At 52.9% G+C, this 22,698-nt stretch overlaps 1 protein-coding gene across 5 annotated transcripts; it reads left to right on the top strand.

Moving 5' to 3' along the window:
* Positions 1-838: 838 nt before the first annotated feature.
* On the top strand, positions 839-18,319 carry ZNF839 (zinc finger protein 839). 5 transcript variants are annotated; one of them, XM_027572583.2, is made up of 8 exons: positions 839-1,139; positions 6,588-7,415; positions 10,149-10,382; positions 12,112-12,204; positions 12,894-13,043; positions 15,746-15,883; positions 16,028-16,151; positions 16,893-18,318. In XM_027572583.2, the coding sequence occupies exons 1-8, from the start codon at positions 849-851 to the stop codon at positions 17,774-17,776; spliced, it is 2,742 nt and encodes a 913-aa protein (XP_027428384.1). In that variant the 5' UTR covers positions 839-848; the 3' UTR covers positions 17,777-18,318. The 5 variants fall into 5 exon arrangements, with proteins under 5 accessions (XP_027428384.1, XP_027428383.1, XP_035584170.1 ...); XM_027572582.2 differs by having other exon boundaries at positions 16,028-16,157; positions 16,893-18,316; XM_035728277.1 differs by lacking the exon at positions 10,149-10,382 and having other exon boundaries at positions 16,893-18,319.
* Positions 18,320-22,698: the final 4,379 nt, after the last annotated feature.

Genomic DNA, 22,698 nt, shown 5'->3' with positions numbered 1-22,698 from the left:
GGGGCCCTGTGCTGAGCACTGAGTAAAATATCATCTTGGCCCTTAAGGTGCGTCCAGTCTGGATGAGAGGGTAGACCTGGGAACAATTTGGGGTTGGGTGCACTAGTTAAAAATGCACACTTTGTGGGGGCCCTTGGGTGGCTCAGTCCCTCCAGGCATCAGACTTGATTTCTGCTCAGGTCGTGATCTGGATGGTGGGATAGAGTCCACTTGGGATTCTCTCTCTCCCGCTCCCTCGGCCCCTACGCTCCTTAAAAAAATGCACACTTTGGGGGCACCTGGCCAGTTGGTGGAGCACGTGACTCTTGATCTCAGAGTCCTGAGTTCAAGTCCCACGTTGGGCATGGAGCCTACTTAAAAAAAATAAAAAAAACTCATTATATATATATATAATTTTTTTTTAATAAAAAAGCACACTTAGGGTCCCCTGCCAGAACTATTTATCAGAAGGCCTTAAGGTAGGACCAGACAGGATCTTTCGGGGGCTCTAATGCACATGACCTTGAGAACTTTTGGATAGTGTTATGCTAGGCTAAGGGGCTCTGGAACTCCGGAGACCTTCGTCTGGGAGACCCTGGATAGCTCCTGGAAGAGTGACATTTGGAAAGTTAAATACATCTGTGACGAGTGAGAGGAAACTAAAGCTCATTCCGACTTCAGCGAAAAGGCGATGGGGCAGGGCCAACGCAGACTTCGCCCACGACCTGCTCGCCCAGGTGCGGTCGCCTTCCGAGGTGTCTTGGCCTGCGGGGCACTCGTAGTCCCCACCCCCCCACCCCTTCCCAGGTGACGCACATTTGAGCCGCCGTCTCTCGGTGGCGCGGGTTCGAGTCCCGGTGTCGGCTGCCATGGCGGACGCGGAGCCGGAGGCTGAGGACGGCAGCGAGGATGGCGGTGGCGGCGCCCGGGCCCCCCCCGGCCAGAGCGGCACCGCCGCGCGCGTGGCCCCGCTGGGCCCCGAGCAGCTGCGGCAGGTCCTGGAGCAGGTGACGAAGGCGCAGCCGCCCGCCGAGCCGCCGCCGCCGCCCTTCGTGCTGCAGGACGCGGCGCGGCGGCTGCGGGACGCGGCGCAGCAGGCCGCCTTGCAGCAGGGCCCCGGCGCCGAGCCCCCGCGCCCGCCGCGCCTGCTGCCGCCCCAGGTGAGGCGCCGGGAGGGACGTGGGGAAACAGGCCCGGAGGGGGCCGAGGCCTTGCGGCGGGCGGACCGGGGCCCGCGTCCCGGCACCCCCTCTTCGGCCACGGAGCTGGCGGGCAGGAGAGGCGGCGTCCGCCCCGCCTGTCACCGCTCCTGCGTTTGCAGCTCCTCCAGCGCACCTCGTGGGCGCCCCTGCCTGGGACCCCGCCCGCTTTCGCCGCGCGGCTCGGGGCGCCTCGGTGCCGCCGGGCTCCTCTCCCAGGCCTTTGTCATTCGTCCCGCGTTTGCGGAGCCCTCGCTGTGTTCCAAGCACTGCCCTAGGTGCCGCAGGTGCAGCCTTGAACAGTCAGTGAGGGACCTGAGGGAGGTTCTGGGAGTGACAAGGGGGCTGCTTTAGAATGAGTAGTCCTTCGGCCTGACCCTGGAGCGGAGACCTGAATGCATTAAACGGAACCAGCCTGCAGAGCTTTTCCCGTGGAAGGTGCAGCGAGTGCCAAGGCAGGGACTTGGGACAGAGTTAGGCACACTATCCTAGTTGGATGCAGGACTTACCAGCCTGGGTGGTAGTGCCTGGATTTGGAACCCCAGTGCCCAGCACAGAGCCTGACATACACTTAAGGAAGGAAATACATGAAAGCACTCAGTATACTACAAAATACCATTTCTCAGTGTCATTATTTCACGGGTCACACAGCTCTTGGCTGCTAGGGAGGTTGGAACTAGAGCGTGGTCTTCCAAGCCCAGAGGGTCCCCTATAGCTCCTGAAGCCAGAGGTCCTTCACATCATCTGTAAAGCCACATCCCCTTTCAGAGCTGGGGTTGCAAATGACACTGACACTGCTCCCCCCAGAGTTGCCGGAGAGATGCTTCTTCTTAGAATAAATAGATGGAGAATAGAATCAACAGTGTTCGTTGTTGTCGTTGTTATTAGCAGTCTTCGGTTTTGTTTTTTTCAGGGAGTGATTTTGGCTGCTTAGAGTTGTACCCAGTTGGTGATCAAGACTGGAGAGGTGTCTTGCTAATGTTGGAGAAGACAGTTGCGATTCTGCCCAAACTGTTTCCTAGAGGTGTGACCCTGAGTAACCCAACCTCTCTGGGCTTTGGTTCCTTTATTCGCAAGAGGGATGGCTCGTTGGATGAGCCTTCTAGCTCATACTCTGCGAAGAAGCAAATGTCGCCTGCATATGTGGCACAAGCAAGTCTGGAGGAGGAGGGTGGTGGTGGCCACTGTCTGCAGGGCCTCTGCCCCATGCCTGGCACCGTGCCAGTCCGCTTCTCAGCAGGCTCATGAAAGTGTTTGTATCAGCATTCTCCAGATGAGGAACAAGCTCAGGGAGGTTGAGTGACTTTGCTCAGGGCTCCCCAGGTGTGGCTGCACTCCAGCACCTGTTGAATGGGACCCCAGCTTTTTGGGTTTGGTATGGCAACTTAAAGAGTCCAAAAATGACATTTTCCCTAAAATGCAAGCACACTTAATCAGAATGAAGCAGCATGATTGTATCCTGTAGCTAATCTGATTGGGATGGCATAAATTCTCCCTGGCTTCGCAATAGTGTAATTTTGCTGTCTAGTCAGCTGATACCCTTTGAGCCCCAGCTGTGCCAGGGAAGCCACGAAAGCAAACCAGATATGTACCTTGCACCCAAGGAGGTTATGATCTAACCAATGAGGTAAAACATGCCTCAGGTAACTTCTAAGCAAGGTCAGACAACTAGAGATGGAGAACTTGATCTAAAGAGATAAAGGGGAAGTTATTTCTGGCTGAAGGGATCAGAAATTACTTTGTCGAAGGATGAGTCCCAGTTGAAAATATGGAACGGGACAGGTAGTGGTGGGGGTAGGGTGGAATGTGCATTTAGAGAACCCAGGCCTTGTGGTTCTCTGTATGTGTGTGTGTGGGGGGGGGGGTCAGAAGGCACAGAGCAAGTGAATGCGCTCCCGTGGGTCAGATTTTGGCTCATGTCCCTCCCCGTCCTCCCTGTTCCCGTTCCATAGAAACATTCCCAGTTCCTTCCAACATGCCTCGCCCTTTTTCATGCGCCTCTGCATTCACACATGTTTTCCTTACACCTAGTCTACCCGTTCCACCTGGCCAAAATTCTCTTCAGCCTTCTTAGGTCCCCTCCCCTGGGAAGCCAGTCCCTCCCCCACCCCACCCACAAGGCCGCCTCTCTTACTGCACCTGTCTGCACTGTGGTGTCATTGTGTCCTTAGGGAGCCTAGTCAGCCTTCCGAATCGTCAATGGAGCTTTTGAAAGTACAGATTTCGGGGCAGGAGATCCTGATTCAGCAGGTCTGCAGGTGACTGAGGCATGGCGGGGGAAGCCACCCACCTCCTCAAGGGTGAGGCTAGGATGTGGCTTATGTTTTCTGAGTTTGTTTGTTTGTTTCAGTTGAAGTATAGTTGACATACAATGTCATATTAGTTTCAGGTGTGCAACAGCGATTCCACAAGTTTGTACGTTATTCAGGGCTTACCCCAAGTGTAGTCACTGTCACCGTACAACGTCAACGTATTACAGTATTATTGACCATATTCCCTGTGTTGTCCTTTTCACCTCCATGACTTATTTTATAACTGCAGGTGTGTATCTCTTAATTCCCTTTACCTGTGTCACCCGCCTCCTCACCCACATTGGCTTATGTGTAAGTGTTGGTACACAGAGATACTTAGTAACAGTTTGCTGAGTAAAATAAATATATAACAAAGTATCAAGTATAACATCCACAAGGTAAACTGGTCTGGAGCTCGTTTAAAAATTAGACCAGTTTAGGGCGCCTGGGTGGCTCGGTTGGTTGAGCGGCTGCCTTCGGCTCGGGTCGTGATCCTGGAGTCCTGGGATCGGGTCCCGCGCTGGGCTCCCTGCTCAGCGGGGAGTCCGCCTCTCCCTCTGACCGACTCTTCCCTCTCGTGCTCTCTGTCTCTCATTCTCTCTCTCAAATGAATAAATAAAATCTTAAAAAAAAATAAAAATTAGACCAGTTTTGCCATCGAGGTACCCTTAAAACAGTAGGATTTGGAGGTGTGTGTATTGGCATTATCTGGTGATATCCCAAGAGGTTAGACATTCTAAATGGTCATAATGTGAAACAGCTGTGATTATTAAAAGATCATTGTCATTCCATTCACAAGTACCCCAGGACTGGCCCTCGTGGGCCCCTGGCTCCAGCTCTGTACGTGGCCTCATAAACTAGTACATTGAATCATCTCTGCTGTTTGTGGTAGATGTATCACACGGAGACAGACAGGCGGACTCCAGCTTGATTTCTTTTTTAAAGATTTTTATTTATTTCACAGAGAGAGACACAGCGAGAGAGAGAACACAAGCAGGGGGAGTGGGAGAGGGAGAAGCAGGCTTCCCGCCGAGCAGGGAGCCCGATGCGGGGCTCGATCCCAGGATCTTGGGATCGTGACCTGAGCCGAAGGCAGCCGCTTAACCGACTGAGCCACCCAGGCGCCCCTCCAGCCTGATTTCAGCGAGAGGTGTCGCTCTGCCCTGTGTGACTTTTTTATTGATCCTCCACACGGTATAGGGTCGAGTCCAAACAGAGCCGTTGATGGCCCCAAATCAGCAGTTCTCAACCAGGGGGCGACTTTCCCCTAGGGAGGCGTTTGGCAGGGGACATTTTTGTCCCAAGTTGGGGGCTGCCACTGGCATCTAGTGGGGAGAGGCAAGGATGCTGTCAGCATCCTCCAGTGCACAGGACGGCCGCTGCAACACAGAATTAGTGGTCTGAAATGTCCGTTGTGCCAAGGTTCGGGAAGCCTGTTCCGGGTGATGAGGTCGGACAAAGATGCTGATTACTTCTGCACTGTGAGGTCCTGAGTCATGTCCGTTTTGCTGCCTCTCCCCCGAACCCATGACCATTACATCTCTAACACCTCTACCGCTGTCTCTGGCACACGGTCGCTGCTCAGTAACGACCTGTGGAACATTGTTGACGGCAGCCCTCCCGTCTGGTGGGCGCTTTGCTGTCACAGACCGTGCTGTCATGTACCTCCTAGACCTACATCTTTGTGCCTATGTTTCTTATGGAATCCAAGAAGCGGAGTTGCTGTGTCAAAAAGCGTGTGCATTAAAAATTTTTTTAAGATTTATTTATTTATTTTAGAGAGAGCACACAAGTGGGAGGAGGGGCAGAGGGAGAGGGGGAGAGACTCTGAAGCAGACCGCCCACTGAGCGTGGGGCCCAGTGAGCTCGATGCCACAACGCTGAGATCACAACCGGAGCTGAAATGAAGTGTCGGATGCTCAACTGACTGAGCCACCCTGGCTCCCCTAAGATTTTGCTAGATGTTAAAAAGTTGTTGAAGGTAAGCACCCCACTCCTAGGTATGTGTCCTGGAGGAACTCACACATAGGCGCACACGTCCATGAAGGTTCTGAGCACACCATAGGAGCACAGGGTTGGAGACACTTGTCCGTCAACAGGAGAGTGTTTTCTTACTGCAGAGTAAATGAGAGCTGTACACCTTGATATGGATGAATTTCACAAGCCAGATAGGGAGTAAAAAACCTGAAGAAGCCCCACCAAGTTGCAGGAGATGATATTCACTTACATGAAGTTGAAAAACATGACAAAACTGAACTGCGTATTTTTAGGGATATCTACATATGTAATATAAAAAATGCATGAGAGGGGTGCCTGGGTGGCTCGGTTGAATCTGTCTCTTGATTTCAGCGCAGGTCACGATCTCGGGGTTGTGGGATCGAGCCCCGTGTCGGGCTCCATGCTCAGCGGGGAATCTGCTCGAGATTCTCCCTCTCGTCTCCCCCTGCCCCTCCGCACTGGGTATGCTCGCTCTCTCCCTCTTGCTCTCTCAAATAAATAAATCTTCCAAAAAATGCATGAGAACGATCAATAAACTTTCAGTCTAGGGCGAAGAAGGAAGAGAGCGCGCAGATTGGGAGGATAGAAGAGAGCTTAGAAGGGTAATGTTGCGTGCCTTGAGGCAGGTGGTAGGAACCTGTGTGGCATTGCTCCTTATGGTGTTTTTTTTTTGTTTCTAGAATTTCATTTTTTCAAGAAAATGAGCCTATTTATTGAATTGAATCCAATTTAGAGTACTAGGAACTTCAAGTAAATACAAATGTGGTAAAACTGTAAAGAAGGATATTTCTTATTGGGTCATGAAGTCAATTTAGTGGATTAAGATTAGTATTTTTTCAAAAATGATATGGAATAGATACTCGCAGAAGGCATTTATGTAGAAATGGTAAGTAATTTCGTGGAACTTTAATTTATGTATGCAGATGTTTCTGCGTGCTCATATGGATGTGATGTAAAGGTCTGGTATGAAACACCTTTGTAAGCAGTACGGATCCATTAAATAGACTTTTATAGGTAAAATGTATTTTATAACTTAGAAACAATTTCAATAATATTTAAGATGAGAGCAGAATTGTAGAAATGCTGATGAGCCTAATGCTTTTCTCTTTCTGTATTTAAGCAACTGGAAGCCATATGTGTCAAGGTAACATCTGGAGAAATGAAAGGTCAGCAAAGGCCAGTGCCCCCACTGGCCACCATCCAGCCCAAGCCAGCCAGGCTGAGCCAGCTGCCCGCGAGGCCTTCCAGGGTGACGGGGTTCCGGGTGCAGCCCGTGCTGAGCACCGGGCCCCAGCCGCGCTTCCTGAGCAGCTCATCCCCCATTCAGGTGTTTGTGCAGAGGCCCCTGCCCGCCCTCCAGCCCCTGGCTCCAAATGGACAGGGTGCCCCGCCGGTCCCCTTGTCCGCTTCTCACCCACCAGCAGCAACATCTGTGTCATCCAGTTCAGCAAATTTATTTATTTCCAGCTTGCACACAAAACACACTGAGAAACTAAAAAAGTCCTTAAAAGTGAAAACACGTTCTGGACGGATATCTCGACCTCCCAAGTATAAAGCTAAAGATTATAAATTCATAAAAACGGAGGATTTGGCTGACGGTCACTTGTCAGATTCTGACGATTACTCAGAACTGAGTGTGGAAGAAGATGAAGAACAGAGGGAAAAGCAGGTGCTCTTTGACTTGTCCAGCTGCTCCCTGAGGCCCAAGAGTTTTAAGTGTCAGACGTGTGAAAAATCCTACATTGGGAAGGGGGGCCTGGCCAGGCATCTTAAACTGAATCCAGGCCACGGCCAGCTGGAGCCTGAAGAGTTGCTGTCTGAGAAAGCCAACGGGAGCGCGACTCGAGGCTGCGCGGAGGGCAGGACCGCCAGCCTGACGTCACCGGGGCCGTCCACACCAGCCCTTCTACGTGAGCACGGGGCCCAGTCTCCACGGGCTGGCCTGCAGGTAATGTTTCTGTGTGCTGACTGTGGCCTTCTTCCTGCCCACCCTGAAGCGAACCTCTGTGGTATCTGACGGGGGTTCGGGGGAAGGCTCGCGTAGAGCCAAGATGACCAGAACAGGGCATCTGACACTCCCCCGCTGTTGTCCGCACTGCTGCCAACAAGCAAGGACAGGTGGGTCCTGTGTGTGGTGTGTGTCGTAGGGTTCTCTGAGCGTGTTGGATGGGAAGAGGGTTGCTAATTCTTTAGATTTGGTGGGTAAAACTAATCGCAGAGCACTCTTGGCTGATGCTGACATAACAGCGGGCCTTGGGAAAGGTCTGAGTTGGGCGCAACGGCCCACAAGGGCGCTTCCTGGAGGGTGAGCAGTAACACGCTGCTTTCGCGTTTTGTCCCTTCAGAAACTCACAATCAGACAAGGCAGACAGAAGCCACCCTGAGTTGCATCACCACATCAGAATTTACTGACAGCAATTTCACATTCCTAAATGTGTGGTGTGCATTTGTGTGCCGTGTACAAGAGGTCAGTTATTCACGAAATGCAGACAAGGGGCGCCTGGGTGGCTCAGTCGTTAAGCGTCTGCCTTCGGCTCAGGTCATGGTCCCAGGGTCCTGGGATCGAGCCCCGCATCGGGCTCCCTGCTCCGCGGGAAGCCTGCTTCTCCCTCTCTCACTCCCCCTGCTTGTGTTCCCTCTCTCACTGTCTCTCTCTGTCAAATAAATAAAATCATTAAAAAAAAAAAGAAAAAAAAAGAAATGCAGACGAGACGGATCCCTTTAACAAGGCCTCTGTGGTCACCCTCACCCGCGTCGCTAGAACCTCCCTTCCTTCTTTTCCTTCGACTTGTGTTGGCTGTTATTTCTCTCTGCTTGCGGCTAGGCGATTATATTTGCAGTTTCTGAAATGTTAGAGAAACCAGCGTTGGGTCGATGTGGCTAGTCAGTGGGAGTTTGTGATTTCAGTGACCTGGATGATGTTGGAAATGAGTGCCTGTCTGCTCTGGCCGCCTCATTCCCTGTTGTGGGGCAGGGGTTCCTGAAGGAGGGGTGAGGCTGGTGGCCGCTCCGGCTTGTGGATCAGCTCCTTGGGGCCTGAGCAGGTACAGTGTGGGCCCAGGACATCCTTCCTGAGATCTAGTGGTAGAACTAGGGGACAGCCCTGTGTTAGGATTCAAAAGTACTACCTCCCCCTGTCGCATTAGTTTCAATCACAGTACTGTTTATTCCTGCCACCTTTGGGCAGGAGTGTTTTCAATCTTCTAGGACTCTGCCAGGTGAGAATTAGACTTAGGTGTTTTGACTTCAAAGCCCACCCTCGAGGCTGCCTCGTTGGGGGAGGTTCTGCACCTCTCGTGGCTGGTAAAACCCCAACTTTTGAGAAACCTCTCTACTTCAGTTGAGGTAGGACCAGGGTGACATGTAGTTTATCATCCAAAGCAGGATATTCAGAGTAGGGGGCACTATTAATAATCCCAAGGGACAACAGCTGTGCCCAGGACTGTCTCAGGATGACCAGGCTAGCCGGCACTTCTGATTTCCTTCATAATGAAATCCTAGGGGCACCTGGGTGGCTCAGTCAGTTAAGCGTCTGACTCTTGGTTTCAGCTCAGGTCATGATCTCAGGGTCGTAGGATCAAGCCCCGCGTCAGGCTCTGTGCTCAGCGGGGAGTCTGTTTGTCCCTCCCTCTCTGCTCCTCCCCCTGCTGTGCGCTCTCTCTATCTCTAGAACAAATTAAAAAAAAAAAAAAGTAATGAAATCCTACACCACAGCAGAAGCAATTTGTAGATACTTGACTTCCTGAATACGGGCCCTTGGCCTTGGGCGTGGTGGCTGCCCGGATTGCCTGTGAGGGGTGCCTCCAGCTGCTGGGGTGGGGAGGGACATGAAGGCGTGTGTCGCTCCTGTCCTTTCCCAGGAGCAGACTCATGGCACCTAAAGCCACAGACAGACCTGGCATTCCTCCTGGAGCTCCACTGTAATGAAGATTTAGAGGGGGAATTCTGTAAGAGTTCAGAGGACACACTTGGGGCTAGCTGCCATGTGAAGTGTGTTCCTTGTATTCATTTAACGTTCCATCAGTCCTGGGAGATGGAGGTGGATTACTCCTGTTTTCAGAGGGGGAGTGGGTGCGGAATGAGGAAATAGCTGGACGGTGTCAGACCCAGGACTCTTCAAAAGCTGTGCAAATCCATGAAGACGGAGAGTAGATTCACAGCTCCTGGGGCCTGGGGGCAGGGAAGAATGAATGATGCCAATGGGTATAGGGGTCCTTCGGGGGTGGGGGTGGGGACAAATATGTTTTGGGATTAGTGGTGATGGTTACCCGACCTTCTCGGTGTACGAAAATCTACTGAACTGTATATTTTCAAAGTATGAAGTTTATAGTGTTTGAAATACATCCAATAAGAAATGATTTTTTAAAGCCATGGGTAATTTCAGTTTAATTTGTAAGATGCTAGTGATGTCAGAGAAGTTCCTTGTTTCATTTTGGGCAACACCCAGGGTCATGATTTGTCAGCCGGGCCTCACTGGCTCACTAATACTCACTGGATGTCTTAAAGGGGAACTTCGTTGGGAAAGTTAAAGTTGATTACAGTTAATGCATCTTGATAATGCAAAGAAGAAATAATTTGGCAAGTTCCTTGCACTTGACTCGACATTTTTTTGCCCTGAGATCATCACCGTGGCGTATAAAACTTTATTTTATTTTCGTTTTGGGTGCGTGACGCTATCTAGAATAGCCAGTCTCTAGAAGTTGAAGAGGCCTTGGTATCCGAACTAGAAAACGGAAGTTATTCAGCCCTTTTGGGATCAGAGGGACACCCAGGCCCTAGAAGGAGTGACTCGTCCACAGCCCCGGCGGAGGCCAGCACAGCCGTCCTGGGGCGGAGCGGAGCGGCTCACCCGCCTGGGGGTGCCCGTGCGGCAGGCGCGCAGAGCCCTTCGAGGGCTAGAGCCAGGCTCAAGGAGGTGCGTGGCTCTGAGACCCTGTTCTTGAAACCTGTGTCTTTGGCGTGATGTGTGACAATTCACTACTAGGTTTCTGAAATAAAAGTCAAATACCCAGATCAACTAAGCAGTTCACCTGAAATGTAATTGGATGAAGTGTGTAATGAATTCAGGGATAGTATTATCTGAAGTAATTCCGAGCTTTCCTTGTCTGAAACGACAAGAGAGCTTTAGGTATAGCAGGAGCTGCTTGCCTTTGTAAGTTGTGGAATGATTATGACCCATGTTTTCTTAGAAGCAGTTTAGAAAACAACAGAAATGGTTCCTATTTTTCTGTGAAAAGTTTTAAGGCAGAGAAACATGTTTCAGGTTTTGAACCCTGGAATCTCCATCCCAGTCCGTTGAGAGTAGACTTAGTGAATTTAATGGGGTTGATTTAGAAAAGCAGAACCCTAAATTCATCCAGATTGCCTTTGGCTAGGATGATGGTAATGACCAGGTGAGTATCTTAAGGAAAAGAAGTGACACACAGCTGATCTTCAAGTTTTAAAAAAATTTGATAAATGAATTTAAATGTGTAAATTAAATTAAAAAAGAAAAGAAGTGAAGGGTAGCAGAGAGAGTTAGAGGTAGCGAGCTAGTGAGACAGTGGGCATCAGGGTGCCCATCAGGGAACCGGGGCCTCCAGACTCACCCACAAGGGGAAACGAGAGGTTTTCAGAGAGGAAGTGGGTTTCCTAGAAAACTTTGTGAGCTTGCATGCTCTAGCGGGAAATTAAAACCCTGGCGAATTTGCTTTTCTCTCACTGGGCTGGTTAATTAATCCTGGATGACTAACTTTTTCGAGTGGGGGATAAGGTAGTCCTTGACTCGATTCATCCATTAACATTCAAAATGCCACCATCTACTGAGCGCCCTCTGCGTGCCAACTCAGCCACCCTAACCCAGCCTCCGTGCTGAGTTCCAGGTTTCCTTCATCATCTCTGCTTAATAGATGAGGAACCCGACAGGTTCGCGAGCTCCCGAGCCCCTAACACTTCCTGTCTCTGAGGCTGCTCCCTTCCCTTCCACGCCATTGCCTCCCCCGGTGCCCCCCCCTCCATCCTCCTGGTGTCCCAGCCACCTGCCCTCTGTGGACACCCGCGTACTGCCGGTTCGCCCTACTCACATCTCCTGAGCCCCCGAGCTCTGATTCCAGACGTCCCCACCCGGGCATCCTGTAAACCACCCCACCCCTAACTTGTCCAGGGTCTGCCTGGGCTCGAGCTGGGAACCCACAGTCATTCCCGACTCCCCTGCCCCTTCCCTGACTCCTCCCCTTAACCCGAGGACCTTGCCGTCCCCGCATCTCTCCCTCCCCACGCCCCCACCGAGCCACCCCTGCATGCACCTGGGTCCTCGTCTTCCCCGGCCTGTCCTTTGGCGGTGGTCTCCAGACTGCAGGCTGCCCGGGACTTGCTTGTTTTTTTGTGTCCCCGGAGAGTAGGGAACACATTTCCGGCCCCAGGGCCTGGAACGCACTACCTGCTCAGTGCTGTCACAGGGGAGTCAGACTTTGAATCCAGAGTTGATCATAGACTTCGTCAGTGGATAGACAAGTGAGATATTTAATACGCAGGATGTTTCTAGTTGGGAGTTGCTTCATCACTGAGATTTGGGGGAACTTTTATGTTCTTTGTTGCACCAACTTGTTGGCTCCTGGGAGATTCTTTCAGGGCTTTCAAAGCTGTCAAATGCTTTCTTCCGGTAGTTTCTGCACCAGTGTGACCGAGACGCTCTAGTGGAGTTGGCGCTGCCTCAGCTGGCTCAGGTTGTGACCGTGTACGAGTTTCTGCTGATGAAGGTGAGTCGTCTTAGCGATTCTAAATGATGGAGGGCTGATTTGAAGTTACTTAGAAAGACATCCTTCACATTTATTTTAGAAAAGCCAGGCTGTCTGGAATCATTTCCCTCCCCCAGGACAGAGCCGAAGCGAGCCTGCTGTCCGCCCCCCCCCAACCCCCAGGACACCTGGCCTCAGGGCCTGTGCCTCCTCTGCCTCTTGTAACGTGGTGTGCGAGGCAAGAAAGTGGTGGCGGCCAACCATGGCCAGCCCAGGGCCCTTGCCTTTCTCCCTGCCCTCGTCGGCCTGGTGACGAGGCTCTCCGTCCTGGGGAGCCTGCCCTGACTATGCAGGAGGCACCAGCAGAGCTGCCCAGAGGAGTGAGGCGCTCCTCCCACCTGCAGGCCCGTCCCCAGGGCCTCTCTGGTCCCTTCCTGCCCCCCCACCACGCCTCCTTGGGCACTCTGACTCACAGCCCCCCTGGTGCCGTCCCCCGGGAGGTGTGCTCTCTGGCCCGTCCTGGTGTTGCTGCTGAGCACAGTGCTGGGCACCCGCGGGCTCTGACCGGGGCGTGACCGGGGAGTGGAGGAACTGACGGGCCGCCGACAGCTTGAGGAGCTTGTATCCTTCCCTCCTCGAAGCTTCTTTCTGTAGTTGCCATCTCATTGCCTCTGGTTTAAACCTCTCTTGTCATCTTTATCTTCACGAAGGTTGAAACAGGTCATCTAGCAAAACCTTTGTTCCCAGCTGTGTATAAGGAATTTGAAGAGTTGCATAAAATGGTTAAGAAAATGTGTCAAGATTACCTCAGTGGTTCTGGTCTGTGTTCCCAGGAGCCTCTGGAAATAAGCAACAATAAGGTAACAGTCTCACATAGGAAAAAGTTCTGCTTTTACATTTGCCAAAAGAGGGATATCCATTTAAAGAGAAGAATGTTTTTATTTTTATTTTTTAAAGTAATCTCTATCTAGAACCGTGGGGCTTGAACTCACGACCCCAAGATCAGGAGTCGCACGCTCCACCTACTGAGCCGGCCAGGCACCCCAGAAGAACATGTTTTTGGTAGTGACATCTTCATAGTCAAACTTCTTTTCAGCTCGCTTTTTCCCGTCACGTGACATTTTAACTATAAAAGCAAATGGCGCTTGTTTGGGGAAACTCAGGAATGCACAGAGGCTGACAGCAACTGAAAGCACCATTGTCTTCTCTCTCACTGCTGACATCAGGGAACAGCACAGTTGGTAGGGTGTGTGTGTGTGAGGGTGACCGGGGTCACAGACACAGACTGTGGGGGTTCTCACAGAATCCTCATTTCCCTGTCATCGTCAGCATCCAGTTGCCTCTGGCTATATTGGGTTTTGGATAAAAGTAAGTTCTGATGTGGTCTTTCTTGTTTTGGATGAAACCTTTGCTGGGCACAGTGTGCCCTGTGTGGTCTCCTCATTCAGGGGTCCCCGCCGGGCAGGCCCCCTCGCCCCCAGCCCTCAGCCCCACCTTGAAACGGAGCGCCGAGTGATGCCATGGCTTTAAACGTGCCTGTTTACTCGTACAACTGTAGCTGGCACGCCGGGGTCCCAAACACACCAGGCTCGGCCACTCACCGCTGAGAAAATCCACAGGCAGAGAGGTGAGTGGTGGGGACACAAGAAAGGAGTTTATTTCAGCAAGCCCGACACTGGGAGGACCACGGACTAGCGTCTCAAAGACCGTCTCCCAAGTGCTGAAGATCCTTCCAGGTTTATGTAAGGAGGATGTTGGGCGAAGGTGGGTGGGTATGTGCAGGGGCAGCGAAGGTCCAGTCTCATTGTCCTGGGCTCGGTCCTGAGGGGTCTTGCTGGCTCGGGGCAGTCCTTGTTGCTTGGGGTGGGGGGGTGGTTTCGGTTCCCCTCACGGGAGGCCTTGCCCTCAGGGTTTTTTCTGCCTGAGCCAAGAGCTGGAAAGAAGAACCCAAGTAGCAAGTTTGAGGTCAAGAGTGGGGCAGCCACTGTCCTGGTTCACAACCATAAGGAATACTTGGGCCATGTTGCCTTTAACTGCTGTTTGAGGGTCTACTAACCTGGTGATGGGTCTGCCCGCCTGCTCCTAGCCTTAGCGTCACGGAGGGTACGTTACTTCCGTAGCAAGCAGTCTTGAACCACACTGTAACAGTCCATGGGTTTTGGGGGTTTTGGCTTTTGGGGGGGGGTTTGGTCATTAGTTTTATACAAATTCAATATTTAATATTACCTAATAAACTTTTGTGTTTTATCTTCTTGAATTACATGTTACAGAAATATAATGGGTTTTTTTCTTTTTTTTTTAAGACTTCATTTATTTATTTGAGAAAGAGAGAGGGAAAGGGAGAAGCAGGCTCTCTGCTGAGCAGAGAGCCCGATGTGGGGCTCGATGCCAGGACCCTGAGATCATGACTTGAGCTGAACGCAGATGCTCAACCTACTGAGCCACCCCGGCGCCCATAATGGGTTTTTTCTAAGCTGCATACAGATGGCTTTGTGGGCAGGAATCACTTACATGGTTTTTTTTGTTTTGTTTTTTGTTTTTAAATATTTATTTGTTTTAGAGCGAGAGCGCATGGGGAGGGGGGTGGGGCAGGGGGAGAGGAGAGAGAGAATCCCAAGCGGACTCTGTGCGGCCCAGCTCAGGGCTCGATACTGTGACCCAGAGACCATGACCTGAGCCAAAATCAAGAGTCGGACACTCCACTGACTGAGCCACCCAGGTGCCCCAACTTACATGTTTTTTTAGACTGTGAGCTCAACAGGTGTGGGCATCATCCTGTCACAAGGCGGACTGGACACACAACGCTGTGCACACCCATGGGGACCCATCTTTGCAGGCAGTTGAGGCTGAGCCCCAGCCTCCTAGGAGCACAGACAGTGGCTCAGCTTGCAGGGGACACAGGCAGGTTGGGAGGCGCTGAACCTGAGGGGCTGTCTTCTACCCCGACCTTGATCTGCTGCCCCTCCTTCCCTGCCCCTTTCCCTCCTGCTCTGCGGTGTTCCCTTCCTGTGTCCACGCACAGGTGACAGGTGTCACTTGTCACCTTTATCTGGTCTTCACAAATCCACCCCCACCCCCCCGCCCGGGCAGCTGCAGTCCCCCTCACAGGATCGGGAAGTTCCCCTCGGCCAGGAGCAGAGAAGCCGGGGCCCAGCTCGGCTCTCAGGCCCCCACATCCTCACCCTCTGCACTGCTTGGAAGGGGAGACCTTGTTCTGGAATGGGCAGGAAGGTACCAGTGAGCATTCAGAACGGGAGGAATCATGGGCGAGACCTCACTCTGGTGTCTGACTGATGCTGAAGAGAGCGTATTTAAAAAACTTTTTGGTGTGTGCTTCTACGTCGTGCTAACACAGAACCTTGGATAAGACCTTTGCTGGGCACAGTGTGCCCAGGTCTGTAAGGACTCACTTTCTCCTGAGCTGTTCCGTTGAACTTCGCGTGCATCTTCGTGTCTGGCAGTGTTTAGGGGGCCCCTCGCCACGCGGCGGGGCTTCCCAGGCGCACTCGGTCCTGTAAGTCCGGTGTTGATGTGCTGTCCCCCTGTGCGCCCTTCCCCCCAGGTGGCCGAGTCTTTGGGAATCACAGAATTCCTGAGGAAAGCAGAGGCACACCCAGAGTGCGGCCCAGCCGAGCGCACCAGCGGGCGGCCGGGCCGGGCCGAGCTGGACGAAGCCAGCCAGCAGAAGCGGGGAAACGAGGTGGGGCACGCGTCGAAGGGGGTGCCGGGTGACCCGCTGAGCCCCCGTGCTTTGACTTCAGCCCACAACGCTGTTCTCCAGAAAGGAGAAGCGCGAGCTTGCTGCTTCCTCCTAGTCTTAGCTGATTGGGTCTCCTCTTCCCAGACTGCAGAGGAGGGCCTGGCCTGGGTGAAGAGGACCAGAAGAGACGCCCCGCCCCGGGACACCCCTGAGCCTTCTGCCGACCGCGGAGGCCCGCAGAAGCCTGCCCCCTGCGCCCCAGCCGCCAGTGAGGGTAAACGCGCTTCGTGGTGTGCGCCCCGCGGTCAGAGGCCTGCTTTCCACTGGCGGCTGCCCCTGGGGCCAGATCTAAGAGAACCTGGTTTCTCGAGAGTTTTATCCCAACCTGCCCATGTTCTGTCGTTGCCTCTGGTTCCCTGTGAGTCTTGAGGTCAGGGAGGCTTTCTCGAATCCCTTACCGAAATGAAGAGCCACCGCATGCTGGGTGAGTGGATCGCTTTCAGGAGGGTCCCGAGGACACACCACACCTGTGGCTTGGCTTTCCTGAGACTTGGCTCCAAGTGCAGTTGGGATTTGACATTGGAAACAAGACCCACTCTGGTTTTTATTCTGCTCTAGCCAGCCTATCAACTAGACACTGAGTATATGGCGTACCAAGAGTAATTACACCACTTTCCCAAACCGCTTGATCCTAAGGTCTCCAATTGAAAGAGACATTCTCCATTTTAGAACTTAGAATTCTGCGGAAGGGGAGGGCAGATTTATCCAGTGGGAGCAGGGAGAACCCTGGCCTGTTTGGTACTCAGCTGCCCTCACCTAACGAATCCATGCCGCCTCTTGCAGCTTCCTCCATACTTGGAAGCTGCCAATCCTAAGGAGCAAGGAGAGTTTAGGTTTCCATTTGTTTTGCCAGAAAATTCATTTGGACTGGCTTGTTTGGGATGGAGAGTGCAGTGAACAGGCCGTACCACCGTACACGTATGCTTACCTGTGTCTCTGAACTGTTTAGGTTGTGCCCGTCATGTAAGTGGGAACACCGCTCACCACTCTGAAGAAAGCCACACGATGCCGGTTTCTGAGAGTGACAGAAGCGTGTTGCATGCAGGCCAGCAGCTTAAAGCACTTGCTGACTTAGAGGCCAGGAGTGGGTCTGTAGCTCCTGCTTTCTCGTATCAGCATGTCAGTGGGCCGAGCCTTTGTCCTCAGTCAGGAGAGCCCGGGACGCGGACGCAGGGACAGGTGGCAGCATTCCCTGAGGAGAATGTTCTGGAACACTCTGTAGCCTGGAACTCGGGGGACAACCGGAGGAGCCGGGCTCTCTGCAGCACCTTGACGTCCACTGGAGGAGAGGACTCCCTGCCGCCTTCTGGGTCTGGAAACCTCGAGATGCAGGACTCCCAGCAGAAAGGCCAGCAGACCAGCCCCAGCCACATCCCGCTTACAGAGGATGCAGGCCCTCGGCTGGTGAGGGTTTTGTCCGTGGACACGGTGCCGGCTGACTGCGCGCACAGGACCGTGCGGGAGCTGGGGCCTCAGCTGGGCCAGGCGGGGTCGCTCTCCACTGATGGGGGTCAGGGAAGCTGTGTGGGGGACTCGGACGCCTTCCCCAGCGGGCCCGAGGCCCATGCTGACCCGCGAGGACTGGCGAGTATTGTTGCTGTTGGTGAAGCCGTGGCTTTTGAAATTACCAACGGGTGCCACGAGTTGTCGTCTCAGGGACAAGAACCGCTATTTATTCAGACCTCCGATGGGCTGATCTTGCCCCATCCGGGTTCCCTAGTGCCTGGGGACGGGGACCTCGTCCTGGTGGCTGGTGAGGAGGGGTCCACCGTGCACACAGGACCCCGGGAAGGGGCTCCCCAGGAAAGTACAGAGGCAGAGGCCGCACAGTGAAGTCAGACTGCGGTCCCGGACACGTGGGTATTTTAGCCAGAGAAGGTCTATTGGAAGTCATGTATATTTTTTTATTGTGAATACTGACACAAACGAACGTCTTATTTATAAAGGATAACGTCTTTCTACTTGACTGTCTCCCTTCTTCTCACGTGTCTTGCTTGCTTTCGTACTGATGGCCGAGCCGCCGCCCGGCACTGGATTTGGCTGAGGAGCTAGTCCTTAGAGGCCCCTGACGACCGCCACGGTTAAATCCACCACACTCTTCCTCGTCGGCCCTGCTCCCCCAAAACTGTGTCCCCTTACCTCCTGGGTGACCTGCTGCTTTTCCACCATATCTGGGTTTAGGAAGTAAATAACCAAGTGGACCGCCCTGGGCAGCACTGGGAAGTAGGAAAGAAAGTCGTACCTGCTCGCATGTCATGTCATGGATGCGGGAAGCGGGACCCACGAGGGCTGCGGCAGGGTGCCGCTGAGCGCAGAGCCCCGGTCCTCCGGTGCCTCCCCTGCAGAGCTGCCTGTTGATGTCTCTTCTCTGTTGAGCGTTCTCCTCGGCTTTGTTACGGGGAGGGACAGGGAAGGTCCTTGGTCCCCCTCTCCCCCCACTTGCAGAGGCTGTGAGGAGAGACCCCCGAGCAGGCAGTGCTGGGGATTGCGGCTGCACCCCACCCACGCGCCATGCTCCTTCCGGGGCCTGCTGTGGAGGAGCGGGCTGTAGGCTCAGGGCCATTTTCCTGTCCTCTCCCTTGACCTCAAAGCCGGATCCACAGAACAGAAGGACAGTGTTGTAGGACGCAGCGGCTAGCAGTGAGCCAGCCAGTTGCCCACGAGAGTCGGGCTCACAGGCGAGACAGTGGTACCTGCTGTGGATTTGGGGACACTTCTCAGGAGCCTAGAGTGAGTCCCGTCCTGGGGTCGTGGAGGGAGGACGGAGTCTCCTGCCTGAGGATCGTTCATGACCCTTGTCAGGCAACTCACGCAACAAACCGAGTCACGTCTGGACCCCTGGTCCGTGGTCTGGACCCAGGCCCTGTGAAATAACGAATTTATTTTCTATTTAGAGGACATTCCTGAACACCCCAACACACCTTAGTTTCACCATGGTGGGTGTGCTACTCTAAACGGATGGTGCATTTAGTGGAGTAAAAGACCCCCTCGCTCCACGGAGCAGGAGGTTCTGGCGGTGCACCCGTGAGTTTGACCTGTGCTCGTGGAGGGACGGCAGCCGCCAGGACTGACGGACAGGCCTCTGCTCTGGGCGCCTGTGCTGTACCGGCCAGGGCAGCGTTCAAGGGTCCCCTGATCCCCAGATTTATAGCATGGCTTCTACCCCGTGGTGCTGCACTAGCAGACACCTTACTACGTAGAAAGCAAAGGAAAATTTCCTTTTCTCGTGAAGGATTTTCCTTTGTATACATAGTCCTTCTAATTTGAGATACTCAGATTAGGGGCAGGAGTGAAGAGGCGTCAGAGCACCGATCTGGGGACACATACCACCCAAGGGACTCCCACGGGGTGGCTGGGGCAGACCCCAGTGAGGACGTGTGTTTTCAGCGTTTGTTACCTTACCTGGCATCAAGTTCAACTACTGTCATTACTAAATGCAATGAAAGAAATTCCTTTATTTTCTGTGTTCTCTGGAAAGCACTAGGGCCCTGCAGCTGCGGGCCACCCCCCCCCCCCCGTCAGGCGCATCCACGTTGGCCTCCCCAGTGGTCACGGGAGTGGGGAGAGCTGAACTGGAAGAGAGGCCGAGAGGGAGCCAGTCTTTAACGTCCTCTGAGGCCTACATTTTTTAAAGAATAACGTCTATTTTCATCTAGGGAATAATAAGCACATAATAACTTCGAAATGCCAAAAGCTACCGGAAGGCCTGTGCCAAGCACGGGCAGCCCAGCCTCAGCCCTCGGCCCCTCGGCCAAGGTGAGCGCTTTCTCCTTTTTGGTGATTTACCTCCATGTGTTCAAGTTATGTCTCTCTCACAGCTTTCTTGATTTATTCGTGCTTGATGGCATCGTGAGACACGGGACACAGCTCGCACACCTCCCCACTGTCCCCGCGGGTGTCCCTCTATCACGGGATGGTATTCAGTCAGGATTTAATGCTCACGGTGGAGTGTAAATACTGCTCGTGTGTTGTGATGACACGACTTCCCAGAAGCTTTGCTTTTTCCTAGAGAACTGCCCTGGGTTTTTTCATTCGCTTAGTGGCTTGCTTCCTTTTCTGCCATTTGTTTTTTATTTTTAACAAGATTGTATGTGCATATAGTTTAAAGTGTCAGTTCTCTGAGACGTATTTTTTTCAAGATTTTATTTATTTATTTGAGAGAGAATGAGAGATAGAGAGCACGAGAGGGAAGAGGGTCAGAGGGAGAAGCAGACTCCCCGCTGAGCAGGGAGCCCGATGTGGGACTTGATCCGGGGACTCCAGGATCATGACCTGAGCCGAAGGCAGTCGCTCAACCAACTGAGCCACCCAGGTGCCCGAGACGTATTTTTTAAAAGAGAAAGCAGCCCCTCCCCTTCCTCTTCTGTTGATTTGATGCTCGTCCCTGTGGCGCCATGATGGCCACCGCCGTGTGAGCTAAGGCCTCCATCACACCACATAATTACATCGTCTTCCTCCATCCTCTTCCTGCGGTAACCACCTCCGGGTCTCGTAGCTGTCTCTCTGGCGTTTTCAGTCTACGTCACTACACAACAGGCTAATGCTGTCACTTCTTGATGTTCTAGGTTTAGGCATTACCGGCTGGCTCACGGCGGCTCACACACCCATGCTGTCCCCCACTGCCACCACCCGCGTGCACTTGCCAACCTTCCCCTTGGTAGGATGTCAGCTGGCTGCTTCAACAGAGGTAGCGGGGACAAGCGACCGGAACACGCTGGCGTTTTCTCTCTCTCTCGTCTTAGTCCCTGCGGGCTGCTCTAAAGGAGTACCACAGACTGGGAATCTCATAGACAGCAGGAGCTTATTGCTCACGGCTCTGGAGGCTGGAGGTTGGAGATCATGGCGCCAGCATGGTGCGGTGAGAGCTCTCTTTCTGTGTCTTAGCTGGAGACCTCCCGCTCTGTCCTCACATGGTGGACGGGGCTGTGGAGCTCTCTGGAGCCTGCACCCTCATGGCCTGAGCACCTTCCAAAGGCCTCACCCTATTACTTACCATCTCCTCCAGGGGTTAGGATTTCAACATATGATTCTGGCGGGGACATATTGAGACAACAGCACCTCCCAAGTGAAAACGTGAGCCGAAGGCACTAGGGAACTTGAGTGGCCTTGCTCCAGAGGTGGCCCAGACCCAGGTTCCTTCCTCGCCCCTTGGGGGGGAGGGGCTTTCCCCAGAGGCCTTAGAGGGGCTCATCCCCTCATGTGTCAGCTCCGCCCCCCCAAAACGTGAGGGGCAGGAGGGGCACACACAACTTTTGAGAACCAAAAGTTCACATGCACATCTCAGCCATGTGGCCACAGTTGGCCACAAAGAAGGTTCTGAAACCTATTGAACTGGTAGCCATGTGCCAGCTAAAACCCAAATGAAGTAAAGATATACTGAAGGACCACCAGTGGTCTCTGCCAAACCCCTTCTCCCAGAATGGTTAAAATTGTTGTGGGTCGGTCTAGAGAGGCAGGAGTAACAGCTTTGGAACCTCAGCAGCTTCAAACAACCGAGGTGTATGTCTCCTCCTGCAACATGTCCCTCACAGGCTGATGGGACGGCTCTGCTTCATCACAACCAGGTCGGGGACCCAGCGGGGTGGCCACATCTCAAACCCTGCCAGTGGCCAACTCGGAGGGAACTGAAGGGAGGTCTGTCCTTCTGTGACCAGAAGTTGCCACGTGGTCTCCCCCAAAGGCAAGAGAACCAGAAGAGCAGGCTTTCATGGGCCGCAGAGGCAGGAGTCCAGGAATATTTGGTGAATGGCACGGATGGCTGACCAACTATAGGGTCACGTTATTATGACATGCAAGTGTTATTCAGAGCTGAGCTGTGTGGTATGTTGTGACTACTTTGATGCTTTTGTATAAGCTTTTGTGTTTCCTGGAGAGTGTTTTTCTTTTCTTTTTTTAGTTTTAATGAAATGTACTTATTGTTAATTCATCCTGAAGCCCTTTCCCAATCCTGTTCTGTTTTTGTGGACTTGCCCTTTGCATACTCCTTGGCTGTCTATTTTGGCAAGATACCTGGAGGCAGAGTTTGAACCGTGTGAACAGTCTCCTAGCTTTAGAAGTCTGTCAGCTCTCTGGAGACTTCACTGCTGTGTAGTGAGGGCAGAATTCAGCAAATTCAACCACCAGAGGGGTCATCCTTTGATTTGATGCCTCTTCCATTTCGTGAGAGATCTCTGCACCAATGCCACCGGATAATTTGTCAGTTAGCTCTTTTGTGTCTGTTTGCCCTTTGCAATATCAGCCCTTTCCATTAGTTCCCCTGGGCCACTTGGGTGTCTGGGGATGAGGCATCAAGAACCCATGGAATGTCCTAGAAAGGCCTGCTCACAGTATTAAGTCCTTCACTGCCCCCCCCCCTTTTTTTAAATATACCCAACGTGGGGCCTGAACTCACAACCCTGAGAGCAAGAGTCGCATGCTCCACAGACTGAGCCAGCTGGGTGCCCTGAAGAGCATTTATTTTTTAAGTATGTCCGAAACATAAAACTGCCAGTGGGCCTCGGGGCCCTGGCCTATCTGCCTCTGGGGCTCATGACCACAATCTGCTGGGCAGGGCAGCCTGGAGCAGAACACCCTTTCTGCCCCATGCTAACTGCATGGCTTCCTGGCTACGAGATGTCTGAGGGGCAGCTTTTACGGTAGTGAGACATCAGTGAGTCCACAGGGACAGAGGGATGAGATACAAAGAAATGTTGCCTTTCAGTGCTTTTGAGGTGTCAGTTTGCACAGCGAGGTAGGCTCACTTTCTCCCAAACGAA

The sequence above is a fragment of the Zalophus californianus genome, chromosome 6 (assembly GCF_009762305.2).
Source record: "Zalophus californianus isolate mZalCal1 chromosome 6, mZalCal1.pri.v2, whole genome shotgun sequence".
Taxonomy (NCBI): domain Eukaryota; kingdom Metazoa; phylum Chordata; class Mammalia; order Carnivora; family Otariidae; genus Zalophus; species Zalophus californianus.
Note: the sequence above shows the minus strand (reverse complement) of the source record. Positions and strands in the feature narration are given on the sequence as shown.